This window comes from Seriola aureovittata, chromosome 1 (genome assembly GCF_021018895.1).
Source record: "Seriola aureovittata isolate HTS-2021-v1 ecotype China chromosome 1, ASM2101889v1, whole genome shotgun sequence".
In the NCBI taxonomy this organism is placed as follows: domain Eukaryota; kingdom Metazoa; phylum Chordata; class Actinopteri; order Carangiformes; family Carangidae; genus Seriola; species Seriola aureovittata.
Genome location: NC_079364.1, coordinates 13,660,487 through 13,681,373, shown reverse-complemented (window position 1 = coordinate 13,681,373; position 20,887 = coordinate 13,660,487). Strand labels below are relative to the sequence as shown.

Genomic DNA, 20,887 nt, shown 5'->3' with positions numbered 1-20,887 from the left:
TGAAATGAACAATTAATGGATTTCATGTGAACGGGGTTCTCCCAAAGAGTTTTTTAAAAACAGTAAAGCTCAGCAGAAAACATTTAAGCCACCCCTGAACTTTTAGCTTTTTTCATTTATGGTACAAATTTTATTTAGTATAGCCTGAATGAGTTTTTCTAAATTGGCACCCCAATTGAATTCACAATTGAATTGCGTTAATATGTACAAAAAATACCGTTGAAATTAATATAATTTACCCCCGAATAGAATTTTTCTGGGGGATTAATTGATGCCATTTCAGTTTGTTTTGCTTCACGTGTATGTCTGCATCACACCCCTGAGACAACATCAGGTTGTACATGGGGATTAGAGTTTGTCTGCCAGAGTCTGCGCACATGTCATGTAAATCCTCCGGCCGTCAGTCTGGTGTCTTCTGGCTGCTCTGACGGGACTCGGGTTTCAGTCGGAGGAGTTAATCAACACACCCGGTTAATAATTCAGCAGCGATGGCCGAGCTTGTTGCCGAAATCCCCTCTGCGTTTCACAGCCTGAGCTTCGCACCTACCTCTGCGCCCTTTACCGGAGTCCTTAATTACGCAGCTTTCAGGGCAGGTGTAGAGTTGCAGGCAGACGCGGAGGTGAAGAGGCTGCGGCCTCTGAGAGTAGAGTGGCATGTAAGAGGAGGGAGCGTCACCTCGGCCTGATGATGGGCGCAGGTTGAACTTTGATGGATGGACGACAAGCTGGTTCAATGCGTTTTTGTGTGAACACTGAGTCTGTGCAGTTAGACCAGTATGACGCCTGTTCTTAACCCGGCTCTTCTGCCTCAGCTGAACAGCTCTGTCTCATCTACAGGATAAAACCAAGCGGAATATATTTGTTACTATCTGGATTGGTTGCCTGCTTGCGTCTGACTCAGGAGACTTACAATGCGGTCGACACCAGCTGCGTACATGGTGTGCATCCTGTTTGGTAAGTTCAAAATAGACACTTTTAGTCTATTAGAAAGGAGCAGTGTTTTGTTTTCTTATCAAGTCTGGAAACAAAGACTTTTCAAACCTCAATGGGAATTAAATGGTTAAATAGGAATTAAAAAAAAAAATCAAACAGTCCTTGATATGTTAAATTTGTGACTTTCCAGTTTTCACAATAGCAGAGAGGAGATGAACAATTGTGTTTTGTTTTTTTTTGGTTTGTTTTCTCATTGTCTACAGGGATCATATGTGATGCCAAGCAAGTGCATTCTCAACCCAAAGTAATACAAAGACAGACTGACCAGGATCCTGAGGAGGCCACCAAATTAGAGGAAGACATCCAGAAAGTTATTAACCAGATCCACTCTTTGTCCGGTGAAAATGAAAACACACGCAGCTTCATCTTCTCTCCCACAGAGGAGACGTTTTCATTAGATGCATACTATAGTGTACTGAGTAACCTGTACGCTCTCTTCCAACCGCTGCTGAGAGAGAGATTCTTAGATGACCTTCCCAAAATTTTAGTCTGTATTTTGTCTGGGAAGCAGGACTGTGGCCTTGAGGCAGAGTTAACAAAGACTGTGTCCCTGGAGTTAGGGAAGCCACTGCTGATGTTTGTGTCGTCTCTGAGATCCCAGACATGCTCTCCTCTGAACAGCAATGCCGAGTCATTCAGCTTCTCCGGGGCCTACCTCAGGATGGAGGAGTCAGTGGCGACAGCACTAAATGGTCTTCAGCAAACCTTTATAAATATACTGTCAAGTATCCCTCTTTCTGGGACTCTGATGAGCTCTGTGAGCGGCTTCATGGATGCAGCTGTGACAAATGTCTCAAAGTTCATGGCAATGTTACTCCAAGTACCAATGGACTACATCAAAATAGCTTTACAGTTTGGAATAAGAATACCATCTTTAGACGGACAAGAGACCTGTAAGCAAGGTAAAACATCATTTGAGTAGTGCCATGTCATTTTTTTCTAAACTGTACCTTTATTACAAATTCTTTATGCTGCTTAAATTGGTTTCCCACTTGTTTTGCAGGAGATCTCAAGCAGCTCATTATGTGGTAAGTCGCTGAAGCTTTTGAACACTAATAGAACTGTGGAGCCATGAATTTAACACTGGGTGTCTGTTTTGTTTGTGTTGTGCGTGCGCACATTCCTGCTGTTATCTCTGGCACTCCTGGTTCTGGAAGTAAACGTCCCATTCATCTTTCACATAGACATTGTTTGGTGACTCAGAGTTGGAGCAATCCTATGGCTCTATCAGCATGAAATTCTATTAACAATTTACAAACATGTTAGTGAAAAGTCACAGGTACAGGCCTGTGTGCAGAAAAACCTCAGGGGAGAAATTAACCATTACTCCCATGGTGCCTTTTGGCAAGAAATTGACATGGGAATACAAAATGGGGAGAAACGCATGCTCAGAAGCAGAGCAACCCACCAACAAAGTCAGTGAAGAAGGATACTAGCCAGTAAACATGGATATAAACTAAAATGTACAAAAAGGACTATTAGAAATTAATTATTAAATGTGTTTTGTTTAGGGGGATGAACCACAATGTGAGCTGGTCCTTCACTGACTCCATCACTGACATCCTCCTGGACATCTTCCTGCCTCCACAGCAGTCTCTGTGCACATATCCAGGGCCAGAGTGCCGGAGTCCTCTCAGGGTCCCCTTCCAGCGCAGCGTCTCAGAGGCAATAGAAAACAGCCACGACATCCTTCTCAAGTGTGATCGCCACAATCTGGCCAGGCTCAATGACACACTGTGCGCTGACATCCTCACGGGTTCAAGAGTGGGGTCGTCTACATCTGTGCTCACCTTTTGCCAGGCGCTAAACTCCCTCCGCCCTAACCAGATAGAGCAGGTGTGGAGCACCACGTGTTATATTATTCAGGCACTGGTGTCTCCACTCCTCAGCAGGTCACCTGACTGCAGTGTTGGGGACACGCAGCCCTCCCCTGCCGTCACCCCTCCCTCTAAGACTCTTTCCCTCCCTCAATTTACGCCTCATCGAGTAGCTAGAGAAGCCCCCAACCTCAAACTGCTCGCCTGTAACTACAACAGCTGGTTGGAAAACAAGATGGTGGATGCCGTCCTTGTGACACTCTGCAGTGATAATGAGCGTGAGGAGTTTGTGAAGCAGGTGTGTAACAATGCCTTGTTGATGAGGAAGTTGCTCTCAGACCGGATGAACAGCTGGCTGTATGCATACTGTTCCAACTCCTCTGCAGACCTTGGGTACATGGTGAGTCATTTCTGCACCTATGAGCAGTGGATTGACCAGCCCACAATGCCGGTGGACCCCCTCTTACTGGAGTTCTGCATGAGCCTGGACAGTTCCAGACTTACCAAACTAATCTGTGAGCACACCGGATTCTTCATGCTTTTATTCTCCAACCCTGACAATTTCCAGTTCATGCCAAACTGCACAAACGTCCCTCCTCCCCTACCACTCCCTAACCCAGATTCCTTAATGTTAGAGTCTTGTCAGTACTCCGAGTGGCATGATCTGATGCAAATCGCCCCAGATGTTTTGTTACAATGCATCCGCCTTGATCAGAGTGGTTTCGCTAAAGAGGTTTGCTCTAACAAAACTTTTCTAAACAGCCTGCTGAGTAATCAGGAAAACGCTTGGCTCGAGAATCACTGCGAAACATCCCTTACCATTCCAATCCCTGAGCCAACCCTGCCCTTCAACATCGCAGACTGGTGTGACTACCACACGTGGGGAGAACGGCAGGTGGACGATTCGGTGGTTGGCTTCTGTTGGCACAATGATCAGCTGGCTTTTCAGAAGAACGTCTGCTGCAAGGCGCCTGTGTTTGAAAAGCTGTTAGAAAACCCTCAGAACAAATGGCTGGTTTCAGTCTGCACAGACATAGAGGACATAAAGGTGTTACCACAGGTGGGTATTTTACCTGGATGACATGGCTCTGTTTATCCAAAGTCTAATCAACTTGTATACACAAATAAAAGAATGACAGATGTTATTTTAAGTCCCGTTTCATAGAAACATTGCCTCCACAGTAGGAGAGGCTCTTTAGATGCAAAAAGATTCAATTCTTTCCACGTGCGAAAAAAAGAAATACAAAAGTGAACATTTCAGTCAAAAGACCAGCATCAGCACAACATACAGACCATGTAATTCTAGAGACATAAATAGGTGATTGGATCAACAGCTGGTTGTTCAGCAGTTTCAGCTGGTGTGGTCACACACCTCTGCTACAAGGAAACCAGAATGAATACAAGGCAGTACTTGTACTATATGTGTCCGCATACACACATTCGTCCCCATATACAAGTCTTGAACTCTGTATGAACTCTTCTGTATATGCACATAGAGAACTAAAGGCAGCAGTATTAATCACTAGAGGAGCAACAGAAAACTGCTACAGAAAACAAGTTAAAATGCCATTGTGCTGAATTTGTATGTTGATCATGTAGTCACATCATCTGTTCCTTAGGTGTGCAAGTACTCTGAGTGGACCCGTCCCATCATCGTGGACATGACTGAACTAGCTCTCTGCGCTGAGAGTGACCCGTCCAACTTCACCTCCAAAGTCTGCAACAATGATACCATCCTCCAGAACTTGTTGACCAATCAGGACAACACCTGGTTGATACAGCACTGTGCTAACCATTCAAATACTGGGGTGTCTCCTGATGGTGGTGTGGGACAAGGAGGTGACCTGAGTGGATTCGACCCTGCTGAGCAGTGCCAGTACTCCAGCTGGAGTGTATCTCTTCCAGATGCAGCCCTCCTGACTCTCTGCTGGGAGCACGATCAGGCCAATTTTGTCTCCTCTATATGCCATAACACAATTCTTCTTTTTTTGCTGTCCCGGGAGCCGTCCAGTGTTTGGGTGAGCAGCATATGTACCGCCTACACCAACTACACCACTACCAAGAACAGCACCACTGCAGTTAACTCTTGTCTGGCCAGAAACCTGGTGAAGCGATTCAACTGGACCTGCTCAGCCGACTTCACCTCAGCCTGCCAGCCCGGGGCCAGTCCCAGTATGGCCCTGCAGATGATAGTGCGCTGCTGGGTGGAGAGTCTGAGGTCCAGGGTGGAGGATCTGCTGACTCCACGTGTGGCTACAGTGCTGGAGCAGGCAGTCAGCACTACTGTAGTGGTCCTATTGGCTCTTGAGGAGGTCCAGAACACCTCGCTGCATGTCACAGAAAACATAAGACTCAGTGTGTTAGCGTCTGTAGTTCGCTATCTCGAGAGGGAAAACAACTTTGACAAAAAGAGGGTCTTGCTGCAGTGCTTCGGGGTAGGTAGTTTGATTGTGCAGTAAACGTTTGAAAAGAAAATCATCAGCCTTGAAAGAAGTATTCACATTCTAGTAGCATTACTGCAATATAGAAATACTCTAGTACTCTACTGCAATTACTAATCATGCGTTAAAAGTTTCACTTAAGTACTTAAAGTACTACCAGCAAAATGTTCTAAAACTATCAAAAGTAAAAAGTAAAAGTACTCGTTATTCAGAAGTGTTAGGGTTTCTCTTAGTGGAGGAAGAAGTACTACGGTCTTTTACTGAAGTAAATGTACCACTATCACAATGTAGAAATACTCTACAAGTAAAGTTCAAGCTTTCAAAAGTACACAAGTAGTAGCATCAAAATGTATTTAAATTACCAAAAGTGAAAGTACTCTTTATGGATATTGGCCCATTTCAAAATGATATATATTACTGGTAAAGGTGCAGCTAATTTCACCTACATTACATACTGCGGGGTAGCTGAATCAATAATGGTGTATTATAATGTATTAGTTGATTATGTTTTATATTAATAGTCTGAATCTGTAAAGTAACTAGTGACTAATGTTATGAGCCAGAGATGTAGAGGAGTAAAAAGTTCAGTATTTGAGTAACTGTCTTGAGTTACTTTCCACTGACTACTGGTTATATTATATTATACTATACTATTATTATACTGGGTTATTATCTCTCATTCAATAATGTCTAAGTAGCATTTTACTGTTTTAGTTATCTGAGGTTGGGGATTTTAACTTTTTGCCATTTTTACTTCTTATACTGTGAGAATGGACAAGACTTCTCTTGCAAATGCACTCTGCAGGTTAATCAGAGCAGAGTGAGAATAGAGATTCTCCCTCATCTTTTATTCATACGGACTCAATCAGTTTCTGCGTAGAACAATTCATTGACTTTATAGTTTATCTAATTATTCATCCATATCAGTTACAATTTGTGTCACTGTATAGCAGTCGACCCCCAGTGTACAGGCAGCCTACAGCTGGTTTACTGTTGCACTCCTGTCATCGATATCGACATGATGAATCTCTTCCTTTGCATGTAGTCACTACAGGCTCACATAATGTGTCAAAACAGACTCCCAGATCATATGTTGCCATTAATGTCTCTTCAGATAGTGTCTAAACTGAATGTGTGTGTGTTTTTTTTCTTCTGTAGACAGTACTAACCAGCTTGATGCAGACGGCAAGAGATGTGACCAGTGATGGAGTCTTTGTCATTAACGTAAGATATACTATCATCACCTAAATGATAATGTAAAGTTGTAAAACGTATGTTTATTTGGACTAATACCCACATGTGTCTATGTTTCCAGGAGTACTTCACTATACCGCTGAGCCGCCTGAGGTCAGTGCTCAGTACAGCTCACATCTCCACCGTCAGACTGATCCTTCAGTACTACAGCAGAAACAAGGGGAGACTGCAGGTGAATAAGCACACCCTTTGACGTGCATGTGAAACCTATACACTAACCACATTTGGTTCTCTCTTCCTAGGATTCTTGCGTCTGTGCTTCACGCATAGAGTCTGTTTAGTCCAGTTGATTACACAGTCCACATTCTTGCTGATACAATACTGGTATTTGCTTCTGTTTTTCCAGTTGCCAGATAAGTACCTGTCCACGATGGTGTCAGTGCTGCTCCAGACCCACGTGGTAAAAGATGGTAGTCTCTTCCCTGAGCTGGCTCCCCTGCTGGCCTCAGCTAGCCCAGCTGACATCCAATCTTTGCCCTCACTGCAGAACAACATCATTGTGTAAGTGATGGTGTCAGCTTGTTGTCTCTAATGACCCAATACCCACTATTATGAAACGCATTTATCAGGGATTATTATTTCTCTGATGCACCTGCGTGTGAATACTAAGACTGAACTTTTTCATTTGTGATGCTGTTTAATTTTGTACTCTGGAATATTAACAGATAAACATTTTTTCGGGCCACAGTTTAAATATATTGTTTTTCTGTTGCTGGACTTTTTGTCTCCAAGATTGTTTTCTCTCTGCACTTTGCCAGTAGGAGAAGTTGTACCAGAATCTAATTCATTAACCCAAGTCGGAAACTGTGTGATTAAGAATACATGTTTGGATCTGTTGAACACGAGGCATGACAGTCACGAGTATAAACCTCTCGGCTAAACCTGTGCCTAAAAGCTGGCTGAGAGTAATCCATGTTGACAGGGTGCATTCATTCACTGTAACATGCCAAATGGACAATTCTGTTGGGAGAATGCACCATGTTATGCACCTTAACGGTGAATGTAGTTTATTCTAGCAACAAAGTGGTTACTGAGTTTGTCTCCTTGTTACATCTGCAGAGAATATGTGATGAACACCCTGATTTATTTCACTGGTGCACAATCATGCAGTCTCACTTTCCTACATACGTTATTGCTCCCATCTGGTCACTGGCCTGGTGTCGGGCTTCGGTGAGAATTGATGTGTCATTGCACCCCGAGGTGCCAGGAACATGCATTATACATAGCAAGTAAAGGAAACTAGTTCACTGACTCGATTTCAATCTAGAAAGAGCTTCTAATGTGTGTGTAGGTGTTTTATGTTGATTCATGGGTCATTAAATGTGGAAAATCACAATGTTCCTGAAATTCTACATAATCATCAGTTTAGTTTTTTTTATTTGATGCTGCAAACAATAGAACAGTAGATCAGCAGTACAACTGTCCATGACTACCGCCGACCTTCCTTGCCACATCCCACTTATTCACTTTCCTGCTGAGACTTAGGTACAACTATGACATCTATAGGCTAAATATTATATGTAGCATGGAGTCAGCAGGCAATAAGCTAAGCTTACAATTAAGACTGGAAATAATGGAAAATAGGTCGCTTGGCTCTGTCCAAACATAAAAAAAAAGAACCACAATTGCTTTTTTTTTTTTACATGTAGGTTTTTGTTTTGTTTTGTTTTGTTTGGTTTATTTGTTTGTTTCCCCCTGGTTCCAGGTCTTTATGCTGCAAGCATAAGGCAAGCTTATTGCATCCTGGTAGATTCATTAAAGGGGTATCAATCTTCTCATATATTATTTATTTATATTATATACATATATATTTTTTTCTAGCAGGGAGACCATTAACAGAAACTTGGAGCACATGACTCTGGACCAGCGGGAGGCATTTGGCTTGTGGTACAGCAAAGTGATGTCTCCATCCAACATCAGCAGAGGTCATCAGTCACTCATCAGGGACACTGGAAACCTGATCACCTACCTGCCCTTCCGCAACTTCCAACACCTCTCATCTGCTCAGGTAACAGCACCTCTGAGCTCTGACACCTGGCTGGGAAACCCGAGAAACCAGGACTCTGTGAGTTCGATTAGCCCCAGGGCACAGCAGGACTACTTGTCACATACTGGTCAAAAGAAAGCTCAGACAGCGTCTTCTTTCTCTGTCACCACCAATGTGTGTCATATGCTTGTCAGTAATGTTCAATAAGTAAAGATAGGAACACATGAATTAACAATGACCGGAAAATAGTCTGCTACTGATCTCCCTAGCACTAAAACATGAATGTAAAAGAAGGAATAGTTTTAATAGTTTTAAAGGCAGCTGGTTAGCTTAGTTTAGCTTAGCTTAGCTACAACATACAGAATAACTACATGTTGACATATTTGCAGTTTGGTTTTTGTATGTATGAGATAAACAAGATAAAATGCTAATGAGTGAGCTTTGGACAGATTGAGTTACCTTTGAACAGACCTAGCTGAGCTGTTTCCCCCCAGATGAATGTGACCTTGTTTTGTTATAATTAATTAATAGACACTCCCAAAAATTCTATATATTTCACTGTGTTTATCCACAGCTGTTGGACGGGCTGGATGTGTTGCAGAGAAACAACCTCACTTCTCTAAAGCAGGAATTCATCGCTCGCAGCCTCATCAGCACCTTCACAAACCTGACAGCTCAGGATTTTACCAGGTTTGGAATAACCACAGACACTGTTTATTAGACATGAATCTAACTAGAACCTTAACAATATAGTGTCTGGTGGGCAGCAGTGTTAAATTTTTTTTTTTTTTAAAGGGTAAATGACATTGGGGATGATAGATCAGATAATAAGAAAACAAGTAGAATAAGTAATTTGCGGTAGCCTGTTATGGACTGAAATAACAGTCAGAAATACATTTTTATAAAAAATGTAAACAAATAACTAAACTGAACCATTATACTGCAAACATCTTTCTCTTCTGCATTTGTGGACTTAACATTTAAATATCAGACATTTATGCAGTGGTCATTTGTGCTATCGGCAAAACAGTCACTGAATCAAAAGAAAGTACCTCTGCAGACTTGACCCCATAAATGCTCCTCATGAGCTTAACCATTTTCTTTTGTAATTAAATTTTTTTAAGAAAATGTGCACTTAGCTTTTTGAAAGGAAAGTTGTCTGTTCCCTGGTTGGTGTGTGTTAAACATTGTATGTAATTTTAGGCTGGGTAAACTCTCATGCCTGGCAGACCCAAAGGACCTCCTTGTGTACAAAGGCACTGAGGCTTCCAGTGTCATCCAGGACATCGTTATGAACTGCACACGTGAGGGACTCAACCTGTCCAACCATCTGGTAAGAACAGAAAAGTTAATAAGCATTTCTTTGTTATTTTTAATAATTAATAATTATAGATATATACTGTCTCTGTGCTTGTGTAGATTTCCAGTTTGTTACTGAACAGCACAGAATTGAAGGCCCCCTCCTCGCTCAGTCCTGCTCAGCTGGCAGAGCTCCCACACCTCCTGCCCTTGCTGGGTGTGACTTTCCTGCAGGGCCTCACACCATCACAGCTGCATGCTGTCCTCCCTGCCCTCGACTCTGTTTCCTTCAGCCCTGCACAGGTAGAGGAGCGACCTCCACCTGTAATGTAGAGTGGACGATGTAGGAAGTGGCGAACACACACACACACACACACACACACACACACACACACACACATCATCTATAGCTCAATTTCTTTTGCCATATAAAGTTTTTTTTTTTTAAATAGTGAACTGAGTCTTTTGTACAAAACAAAGATCAGGTGTCAGTGAGTGGGGATTTACTCAGTCCCTTTCACTGCACAAGCCATTGATTGTTGTACATGGTTAAGTTTCCTGGCAGCTGGTGGAGCTTGTAGCTGCTGAGGAACAGCTGACAGGCAGTGGGTCTTCAGCACAGTGACCCCTGAGGTGAAGTGGCTCATGAGGCAAAGACCAGAGCTTTACTCCACCTTCAACTATTATCTGAACTAGAGCCTTTTGCTTTTACCTCAGCCTCACAGCTGTTGTCTTGCTTTTATATTTCATAGGGCGTCTTGAGATGATTAACCTCTTCAGACTTACAAATAGTTTGTCAACTCCATCATGACAAACATGCTGTGTGGACCACAGCTGTTGAAGCCCACAGAAGTTTATTTTTTATTTTAGTGAATGGTGAAGATATGATATGAATATTTCACCTAATATAAACAGAGTTTGAGTAAAAATCACTACTTGAAAGGTAATTTATTTTTATTCATTTGCTGTCATTCTGTATGTTTTTCAGGCTTCTGTAATTGTAGACAAACTGTCTTCGACTACCACAGTGAGTTGATTTTGTAAACGCATCACAATGTGAATTTAGTACAGAGATCCTCTCTGCATTTTTACACCCTGTCCCACACACCTTCCTCCCCTCTGCCCAGCTGACCGCTCCAGGCCAGCTGCAGGAGCTCGGCTCCCTCATCATGGGAATGAAGACAGAGACCTTGTTGACCCTCACCTCTGACAGGCTGCTGTCATCTCTGCCCGCCATGGCCCAGCACACACCAGGCCTCAGCCCACCACAAGCCAACGCTATCGCCACCAAACTATGGGTATGAATACGTGGGGAGAGGAAAGAAAAATAAAATGAAAGCGAAATTGGAATAATGAACCTGCAGTAATTTCCCTCACTTCAAACACTCGTTATTTTATATATGCAAATAAAAGAGTAAAGCTTGTCACTTTCTCTTGGTAGATTTCATATTTGAGCTATCAGACTTATAGTTATTATATATAGTTAGTTTTTTTTTTTTGTTCTGTAGAGGACAAACTGTAAAACTGTTCCTTGTGTTGTCTTACCTCTGTTTTGACCAGGGCTTCCCAGAAGTGGTTAGTTGGTTGGATGATGTGGAGCCTTTGCTCTATTGCACGCCTCTGCTCAGTGTCCTGGCCAGGACCCGTCTGCTTGTGAACAACAGCATCAATCTATCCACAAAACCCTGGAATACACAGCAGGTATTGCACAGCCCATCATGCATCAGCACACGTCGTAAAAACCATGATATTAAACCTGTTGTGCTCAGTGCCTTTTAAAAAATGTGTTTATGAGACCCCATCACAGGGTGCATATGCAAAGTGGTAAACAGTTATATTTTGCACTATCCTGTAAAAATGTGCGTGATAGATTTATCTTTTGACCTCGGTAAACTTTGTTTTGCTTGTACACTAGAATTTTGCTTGTTCACGCATAAATAGAAAAGCTTTAATTTAGAGATTAACAGTGATGAATTAATAATTGGCCCCACTGGCCACCAACACAGTGTCGCTTACAGTGTGTGAATATGTGAAAGCATCTTACCCTGACCCTGCGACTTTTACTCTGTGTGATGATCTCTTCGTGCTTCCTCTGTTTGTCATGAGAGGGTGCATATGACAGTATCTTGATGAGCTGCTAAATTATTAAGTGGAGACGTCATCAACACTGACACTGTGAATGGACTTGCCTGTGAATACAAACAGCACAGACAAATACGGTGCTAATATCAGATTGCCCTCTCGTCTCTCATAAGGAAAACTGGGGAAGAAAGCAGCTCAGAACCTGCATAAAACAACATGTTACAGCAACTACAAAAAATAACATTTCTTTACATTTTCTTCCTCAGGCCAAAGCAATTTTCAGAGAGGTGCTTGATAATAAACCAAACATGGTCAAACAACATTTTCTGTAAGTACAGTTCATATCTGTGATAAATGTGCTCATTCCTTTGAAAACTATCGGCAGCCGATTTTATTTTTCTTAGTGTCTTTTAACCTTGTTGGTTCGTTGTAGCATTATTTCAGCATTATTTTATGCAATTAGGAGTCTGGGAACACTGGGTCAAGGTGTGAACTGCAAGGTCTTAAAGGAACGGTTTCAGGCTGATTCGTCACCGTCCGCAGTCATAAGAATCCTGGCCGTCCTCAGACAGCAGCCTGGTCCTCTTCACACCTCACTGGTAAATTTGCCATTCTGCTTTTTATAAGATATTTGACTTCATTCTTTTACAGTATAGTGCATGTGATATATATTTATATCTAAACATTCATTGTCATTTGTCTTTGTTCTTCTGGACAGAAAAAGTGTGTGATTGAGGAGCTGTATCAGCTGGAGTTCTTCTCTGAGCTGCTTAAAAATCTTGGCGCTGAGATTGCCCTGTCCATGCCGTAAGTCACAAGTTAATCATTCCACTGTTAATGTGGTGACATAACTTTGAAATATTTCTTCATCTCATTATGATATGTTCCTGTGTGTTTGTGTGGTTACTTGCAGTGTGAGCACTATTAAGAAGTTTCCTGCAGATATGATGGACACTCTGAGGAAGATGATTATTCAGGACCCTCGTCACTTTCTCTTGCTGGCTAGAACAAAACAGGAGCTGCTGGTGGACAAAGTGGTGCAGGGGATGGTCAGTTCAGCTACACTGTGTTGCTTTTCAGATCCCTCTACTATTTTAAAAAGTAAAAAAGGCAAAGAAACAAGACGATGGAGAGCCAAGTTTGAAAACAGGAAGATGTGTGTTTAACAGTGCAGAGTTTTAGTTGTTTGTTATGTTTGCAGTGTGATCAGTGATATGTGGGCTTCCTCTCTACAGGGCATGTACACAGGGGTGTTCACTGAGGAGGAGTTTCGTTCACTGGGCGTTATGGCACCGTTTGTGGGGGATGAGGTTTTCATTCAGGTGGACCGCAGCTTCTTCATTGACAACCTTTATTTTCTTCTGGGGCTCTGCTACACCAGGAGCAAGATGGACATAGTGGCTCGTATCCTGCAAGACCCTGCCGCCTTTGGGTAAAATTATCACCTCAAACTGACAGGGGCTACAAAATACTTGTTTTTTGTTTAATTGAACAATGAATTTACAAACAGCAAAGCAGTATAACCATGCCATTAAATATGCTGGGCATGTGTCTGGTAAGCCAAAAAAAAAAAAAAAAAAAGCATAATAATATTTCCATTATAAAAAGAAAATATCAAAAAAGAAAATTGCATTAAATACATAAACTAAAATAAAAGTAAAAATAATGAAATAATATTAAATAGATAAAAATTAAATAACATAATTTGTCTTTGGTTTAAATGAAAAGGTTAATAGTCACTGAATTTAGGTTTTTTTATATTATATTTTACCATTATGAGTTAATCAGCAAATTTTCCAGTTTCTCTTGCGACAAAATACAACTAAGTAAACTTGAGAAATCAGCCTGGTAATGATGTCCTTTTTAGAGTTTATCTAATAGATTAGAGCTTTAAAGTATGTGGGACTTTGTCAACCTATAGAGTGAGATGTGTAAGTTTACATTTAAGCATAATATCAAAATTATATGGGAGCGGTTTCATGTGACAAAAGCTGTTTGCATACCAGCTAATCAAATAGCAGGAAATTGAGGGAAGATGATGAAGTGTTCCGATGTTTCCTCTCAGCTCGGTCAAGAACTGGAACCAGACAACACTCAGTCAGGTGGACCGCTTTCTCTTCTTCCTGCCTGAGAGCAGTCTGCAGGAGATTTCCATGGTGAGTTCAAAGCTGTGCTTTGATTCATTTTGGTATTACATCTTAAATGATCCTCAGATCGAATAAAATCTGAAGCTCGCCCCTGTAACAGATTCATTCGATGTCCAGAAATCCACAGTGAGGTGTTGGGATTGTTACTTGATTCCTATTCCAGGCCAGGCCCATGAAGGCATGTAAATAAATCCCTCAGGTGTCACATCTCCAGTAGGTGTCAGGATCAGGTGGTGGAGTTCCTGTTTTCCCGTAAACTATAAGTGTGTATCTGTGTCTCTAAATGTGTGTTGTTGTTTGTGTTCCCACAGGCGTTGATGACCGTGGGGAATATAGAGAAACTGTTCATGAACCAGCGTCAGTGGGAACGTGGCGATGTGGGGAGCCACTGTTTGAACGAGAACGAGAGGATGGAATTTTTTCAAAAGCAGCAGTTTGTCCTTCAGTTTTTCCTGGGCTTCCTCAAAATAAATCCTCTGTCACGTGAGCATTGTTGTTTAAGCCAAGAACACTTAATTAAAAATAAATAAATAAATAAAACAATATTTTTTTTCCTTTTTATAATAGAAGTTGTTGACGTCACATGCTTCACATGAAGTGATATGCTGTATCAAGTCATCAGCATCTCCTGATCAGATATTTGTGTCTGTGTCCTCGACCAGCGACTCCTATGGTTCCTTCCTGTGAGATTCTACATACAATAGCTCCCGCTGCCTGGACCTCCAGCAGTCTGACGAGCATGTCTCCATCCGCTTTCTCCAACTGTCTGGAGCTAATGGGTCATGACCCGTTTCTTGCATCCTACCAACGCAACCAGGTGCTCAAGAAGGTCAAACAGGTGAGATTCATCTGTAGTCTAATTCATTCGACGTGTTTGATTTAAGGCTGGGCAGGGTAGTTTCCCGTCCTCAGTCACAGGTCTTAATAGTGCGTGTCTACTCTGTCTTTGCTGGTTCCCTTTGGAATGACATCTGTACATGAAGATATACGGCCCCGTTTCCTCCTTCTCCCAGTCTGTGATCTCTCAGCTGGGTGGAATAGCGATAGAACTGACAGTAGAGGAGCTGAGTAGCCTCCGATTGACTGAGCGGAGGAGCATCGCTGCTCTGGGTGCTGTCAGCAATTGGAGCAACAGACAGGTAACTGCTTTGGCCACAACAGTTAACATGGTAACATTAATTTACTATACTGCTTGCATTACCTACTGGACAAATTTGGTCAGTTAATATCAAAAAATGTTTGTTTTACCCTATAAGATATTATGCTTTAAAATGTGTATTTCACAGTGTGTAAAGTGTGAAATTTTTCACTGTGAATTCTTGATTCTGATTAAGAGGCAGATGTCAATTAATTTCCAGTAGTCAGACGGTATAGTTGGACACCTCTGGTGTGGGTGTTTGTTTGCCCTTGTAAATTAATGCACCAGTATTCAACCCTATTGAGAACCACAAAAATTTAATCAAGACCTGTTTCATTGTAACAGAAATCAGTCCGATACGTAAATGAAAGAATGATACATTTAATTTGAATAAAGTGGGATAACAGAGGCAAACAGATGCAAAGAACAACATGGCGCAAAGCAGAGGGTGACAAACCTCTTTTTGTAATAGTTTGTTGATCCTATTCAGACCAATGAGAGTAGACTAAATGTTAGAAACACTTGTCAGTATAACCCAATCTAGTTCAACAGCACAATAGCACAAACAAAGCTTTCAAAATGACCATAAAGTTGAATCAACTACTACTACTCTAAAAACACCAGGACTTTTTGCAGGGCTGTTGTATTAGACTGCATTAGTTTCAGCTGGGTGTTCCTAATATACTGAGTGTACATTAAAAGATCATGTCTAGATCATAACTCTTGTTTTCATCCTAGCTGGCTGCACTCTTTACCACCGTGTTAAACTCCACCAAACAGAGTCCGAGCCAGCTTGACTCCAGCACACTGGTGGCCATGGGGTATATTGTGTGCGGAGCTAAAACCGCAGAGATTAACTCTTTCAATGCCGTAGAATTCAGGTGAGCAAATAACAAAAGGCATTTTAAGATGTTGGTGTTGATGCCCCTGGTGTTTGACATTTGAATTGACTCTCTTCTCATGCTGTGTCTCCCCCTGGTGGCTGCAGTAAGGCGGTGCTCTGGCTGGGTCAGCTGACACTGCCCTGCTCAGAGGAGCAGCTGGAGGCGCTTGTTGGGCTGCTGACCCACAGCCTTGCTTTTGGACCCATAAGCTCATGGGGAACTGATGTCTTCATTGAGATCGGGGTTCTAGCAGGTATGATTCACTCACTGTCTTTGCCTGAACATTTGTAGCTCAGCCTCATGCAATGTGTGCTAACAACCTCGAGTCAAAGTTATCTTATTTTCATTATTTGTTTTCTTGGCACCCTCTAAATGTCTTGTGTGTCTTGTAGCTGGACTCAGGTGACCTTTGCACTACTTCACTGTCTTTGAAACATTTTCCACTCTCTACAGCTGGTCTCCCAGACTTCCCCATGTCAGCTTTGGTGAAAGAGCAAATCGAAGGAATCACACCTATGGCTATTTCAATAATACCACCTGCACGGTTTTATGTAAGTTGACTCTTAATAAAACAACAAAACAATATTCACAGGCTCTTGTGATTTAAGAGGATTTCAGAGCTTTTTATTCATTTTTTCCTCTGGGGTCCAAAGTGTCTTGATCTATGTTCATGTTGGTATATTGATCATGGATTCTGTATGGTTCAGCAAGTTGAATTCAAGACTTTTTAAGACATTTTTAATACTACACAGAATAAAATTTAATACTAGTCAAACAGGCCAAAGGATGAGTGCATGATGGAAAACCATTAGGGACAATATGATCTAGAATTATTTATGATTATTACATTTTTTCAGCACTTCCCAGAGTTAGATAACAATGATTCCTAAGGACATAATTAATTAAATTAATGTGACCTGGACTTTAAGTTGATTTAAGTTTTTGCTAAAATTGACACTTTCTTCACGAGTCAATTCTTAGCAAATAGCTTCAGTAGCCAGCAGCAGTGACAGTGATTACTACAGGTCAGATGGTGGTGATTGAAACTGCACAAAAGAGGACTGAGCAGCCTCTTGTATATACAGACACTGTTGAACCATCCCACAACCTCTCCTAACAACCTACAGTTTTAACATTACTGCTGTAAAATGCCAAAATGCTGCAAATACATATTTGGTCAAAGCTAAGACCAGAATTTGTCCTTCTATCATATGAAAAATATTACAATTTTAAAATGTGTATTTTCTGAGAAGTCACAGTGTAAAATTTGCATTATTCTTTGCATCTGTTTTATCATATTAAAATAATTATGCCTTAGAAATAAAATAAACCACAGCTGTCACAGAAAGCCATCTAGGATGCTAAAGCAAGAGAGCTATGAGTATATCAAATGAAAGCTAGCTGGGCGGATACTTTCAAACAATGTATAATTTGTCAAGGTTATGTAAAGATTGAGTCCAGTGCAGACCAAAACACACCTATAGTAGCACTATCAAGGCCAAAGCTTCCCACGGGAGAGACAGTGTATTTTAAACGGTTACGCTGCCTTAAAAGTCACAAAATGAGGGCATTATCTGGTATAACTTTCTGTCTGTTACACAGAAACTTTAAACCCTTTTTTCTCAACTTAATTGTTTCGGTAGGGCAGTAAATATTCAAGACCATTTTTTTTTTTTTTTTTTTGTAAATTAAGACTTATTAAAACATTTTACAGCCTTGTTTTGACTTTTTGAGACAATTTATTTTAACAAGTCCTTAAGTTGTCTCATCTTATCCCTGCTCATCAGTTTCTCTGTTTCTATGTGCCTCTCTGTTTCGTCATTTCCTCAAGGTGGCATTAAACCACAGACAGATCAGCATGTTCTCCTATGAGCAGGCGACTGCAGTAACAAATGAGCAGCTGTCTGTTCTGTCAGATGTTCAGAGGACAGCCCTGGCTATGGTGCTGACACCCTGGGAGAACAGGCCTGTAGACTTCAGAGGTAAACCACTGAAACATTTGAAACTCTGTTAGAAATTGTAAAGACGGGTCATTCTCAGAAAGATACTTAATTTTTCAGAATTGCCGAATTCAGTTTATCTGGTGAACACCTCCCTCAAAGCTCTAACCAAAGTTGTGTCCCAATTCCATACTAATACTATACACTGTAGTATACTGTATTATAAACTAATATTCCCATCATAGTGTATTTTACGTCTGTATACAAGAAATAAAGTACTTAATGTTTGCTCCAAAGGGAAATGACGCAAGATGGGCACTGACACATATCGTTCCTACTACTACTGTGGAAAGCTATTGCCACATGAAATTTACAAAGAAAAAGCTAAAATGTTTTTTCAAAGATGTAATAATTTATTTTTTGTTTTCTTGTCTGAGATCATCCTGGATCTGTCTCAGCATCATCTGCAATTTGTTTTAATTTCGCTTTTCAGCTGTAAGTAGCTCCTCTATTTCCTTTGTGTATCAGCAGCATACTCAAAGAACAGAATGCCTATAGACATCTTCTAGTGTACTTAAATCCCCTCTATGTAGAATTTTTATATAATTGTAGAATCTTATTTTGATGAAAAATTATTCTGATGGCATAACTTTTTGTTCATAGAAAAGATAGACAATCCCTGTGAAAATTGGTGCTGTCTATTTGATATTTTAGCACTTTATTCTCTTCGTACCAATGGGCTTTTTTTGCAAAACCTACACATATGCCTCTTGAAATTATTTATTAAATGTAAACACAGTTCATACATGGTTAGAGTAGTATGTAGTGTAGAATTGGGACACAGTGCAGCCCTTGAGAAACGGATGACACATTGTCACATTGAAAGTAATTGTGAAATTCATATGTGCTTTCTATGATGTCATCGTCGTACATTTTATAAAAAAAAAAAAATAAAAAAAAAACCCAAACAGAAATGGTTCACTTGAATATTATTCTATTTACTGTATTATATTACTTACATTGGAATGTCATTTTACATCCTATACCAGTGTTTATTGCTAACTGAAAAACTCAAAGTGTAGTCAAAAACTCTAAAATTTGTTTCACTGTGTTTTTTTGAGATAATGTACAAAGACACATAAGCCGCAGGGATCATATTTTGCATGGCTCTACATTTGTATTGGTTTCACTGTGTTCATATAGGGAAGTCACTGGGGCTGGCGCTGAGCCACAGTCCTGTGTGTCTCATACTGGGACTGCTGATGCTGCTGATTGTCCTGCCCTGCCATGACCTGATCTGCCCTGGCACATGACCCCACTCACCCCTGCTGGATCAGGAGACACCTCCTTGGCCACAGAACCAAGATGATCTCATTGATCTGTGCAATAACATACCTCTTTGAAATAGGCAGCACTTCAGGATTTCTATACTGTGTCCAGGAAGACTTTTGTGCAGTTATCACTTTAACATTTTAACATTGAGCACAAAACAAACCAAATTAAAGGTTTAATTCAAAGAAAAAAAACATTTTCACAGTATAAACAATAAATCCATCAAGTCTTACCAACATCCATAGGATTATTTTAATTATTTATTTATTTATATTTTGATAAACCTGTATGAACCCTACTGTCCTGATGTATCCTTCTCAGGGATGTGACGCCATACCCAGAAAAGCAACCCAAACACTTAAAAATATTAAACAGTTATTATAAAGTCATTATTAACTAATCAAAGTTGTCTTGCAAACCTACAAAGTTATATATATTTTTGTGAAATTATATAATATTTTGGTCAGAGTAAGAGCATTAATCTTTGCTACATTTATATATCGATTGTCAGTTGATTACATAATACCCAATAAGACCTGATTTATTAGTATTGGTCAACTTCAGTCTATTTTGCTGTGAGTTTTGTATTGTTGTGCACACTTTCTGGTGTGATAAATATAGACCTAAATTATTAAAGTGAAGCACTCTCACTGACCGACTCTGTCTGTTTTTAGCACTCATGCACATGAAATAGAATTGTTCAAAATGATCTTCTCACAGTACTCATTAATATCTCACATTGGCAGTAAGACTGTGTATAATGTTTGATGTTTATCTATGACAACATGAGTATGGAGGCGTACAGCTCCCAAATATTAAAGGGCGCTATAGTGGGCTTCTTTTATCTGAGTTATTAACTATGTGTGTGTATATATATATATATATATATACATACATACATATGTATATAAACTTATATTTATTATAACTTCGATCTACTTTGTGTAAATTGTGAGATGTACAGTAGATTTCATACAAAAGTCAGTTTATTTACTCTTTAAGTCAACATTATGGGATTGTAAGTTAAATATTATAATTATGGACTTATTTATAGACTGTATGAAAATAGTATCTGACCCAGGACAGCAAAGTGCTGCAACAGCATTTACCCTAAATCCTAATGTGCTATCTGTAAGACATTGTAAGGTTATGTACTGTATATTAATTTAGATACTTAGATTCTTATCCATTATGCAATACCACCAGGGAGGTGTCTGCCCGGTCCCAAATTCATTTTGCAGTGTGACAATGACCCCAAACATACAGCCAGAGCCAAAAAGAACTATCTTCAGCAACAAGAAGAACAAGGAGTCCTGCAACAGATGGTGTGACCCCAGAGAGCTTTGATCTCAACATCATGGAGTCAGTCTGGGATCACATGAAGAGACAGAGGACACTGAGACAGACTAAATCCATAGAAAAACTGTGGCAAGTTCCCAAGTCTCCAAGATGCTTGGCACAGCCTACCTGCCAAGTAATCTTGAAAAACTGCGGACAAGTGTCCTGAAGAGAATTGGTGCTGTTTTGAAGGCAAAGTGTGGTCACAACAAATACTAATTTCACATTTCTTTCT

General features: G+C 40.6%; 1 protein-coding gene across 2 annotated transcripts; it reads left to right on the top strand.

The window, feature by feature from the left end:
• Window positions 1–23: 23 nt before the first annotated feature.
• On the top strand, window positions 24–19,964 carry strc1 (stereocilin 1). 2 transcript variants are annotated; one of them, XM_056384805.1, is made up of 29 exons: window positions 24–954; window positions 1,197–1,895; window positions 1,997–2,021; window positions 2,505–3,870; window positions 4,430–5,245; window positions 6,410–6,475; window positions 6,567–6,677; window positions 6,852–7,006; window positions 8,330–8,513; window positions 9,067–9,182; window positions 9,696–9,825; window positions 9,912–10,094; window positions 10,780–10,818; window positions 10,919–11,089; window positions 11,352–11,492; window positions 12,140–12,201; window positions 12,337–12,472; window positions 12,592–12,680; window positions 12,787–12,922; window positions 13,109–13,305; window positions 13,939–14,029; window positions 14,332–14,503; window positions 14,683–14,858; window positions 15,004–15,159; window positions 15,897–16,039; window positions 16,147–16,295; window positions 16,496–16,593; window positions 17,874–18,024; window positions 19,186–19,964. In XM_056384805.1, the coding sequence occupies exons 1-29, from the start codon at window positions 912–914 to the stop codon at window positions 19,293–19,295; spliced, it is 6,111 nt and encodes a 2,036-aa protein (XP_056240780.1). In that variant the 5' UTR covers window positions 24–911; the 3' UTR covers window positions 19,296–19,964. The 2 variants fall into 2 exon arrangements, with proteins under 2 accessions (XP_056240780.1, XP_056240770.1); XM_056384795.1 differs by having other exon boundaries at window positions 25–954; window positions 8,327–8,513.
• The last annotated feature ends 923 nt before the right edge of the window (window positions 19,965–20,887 follow it).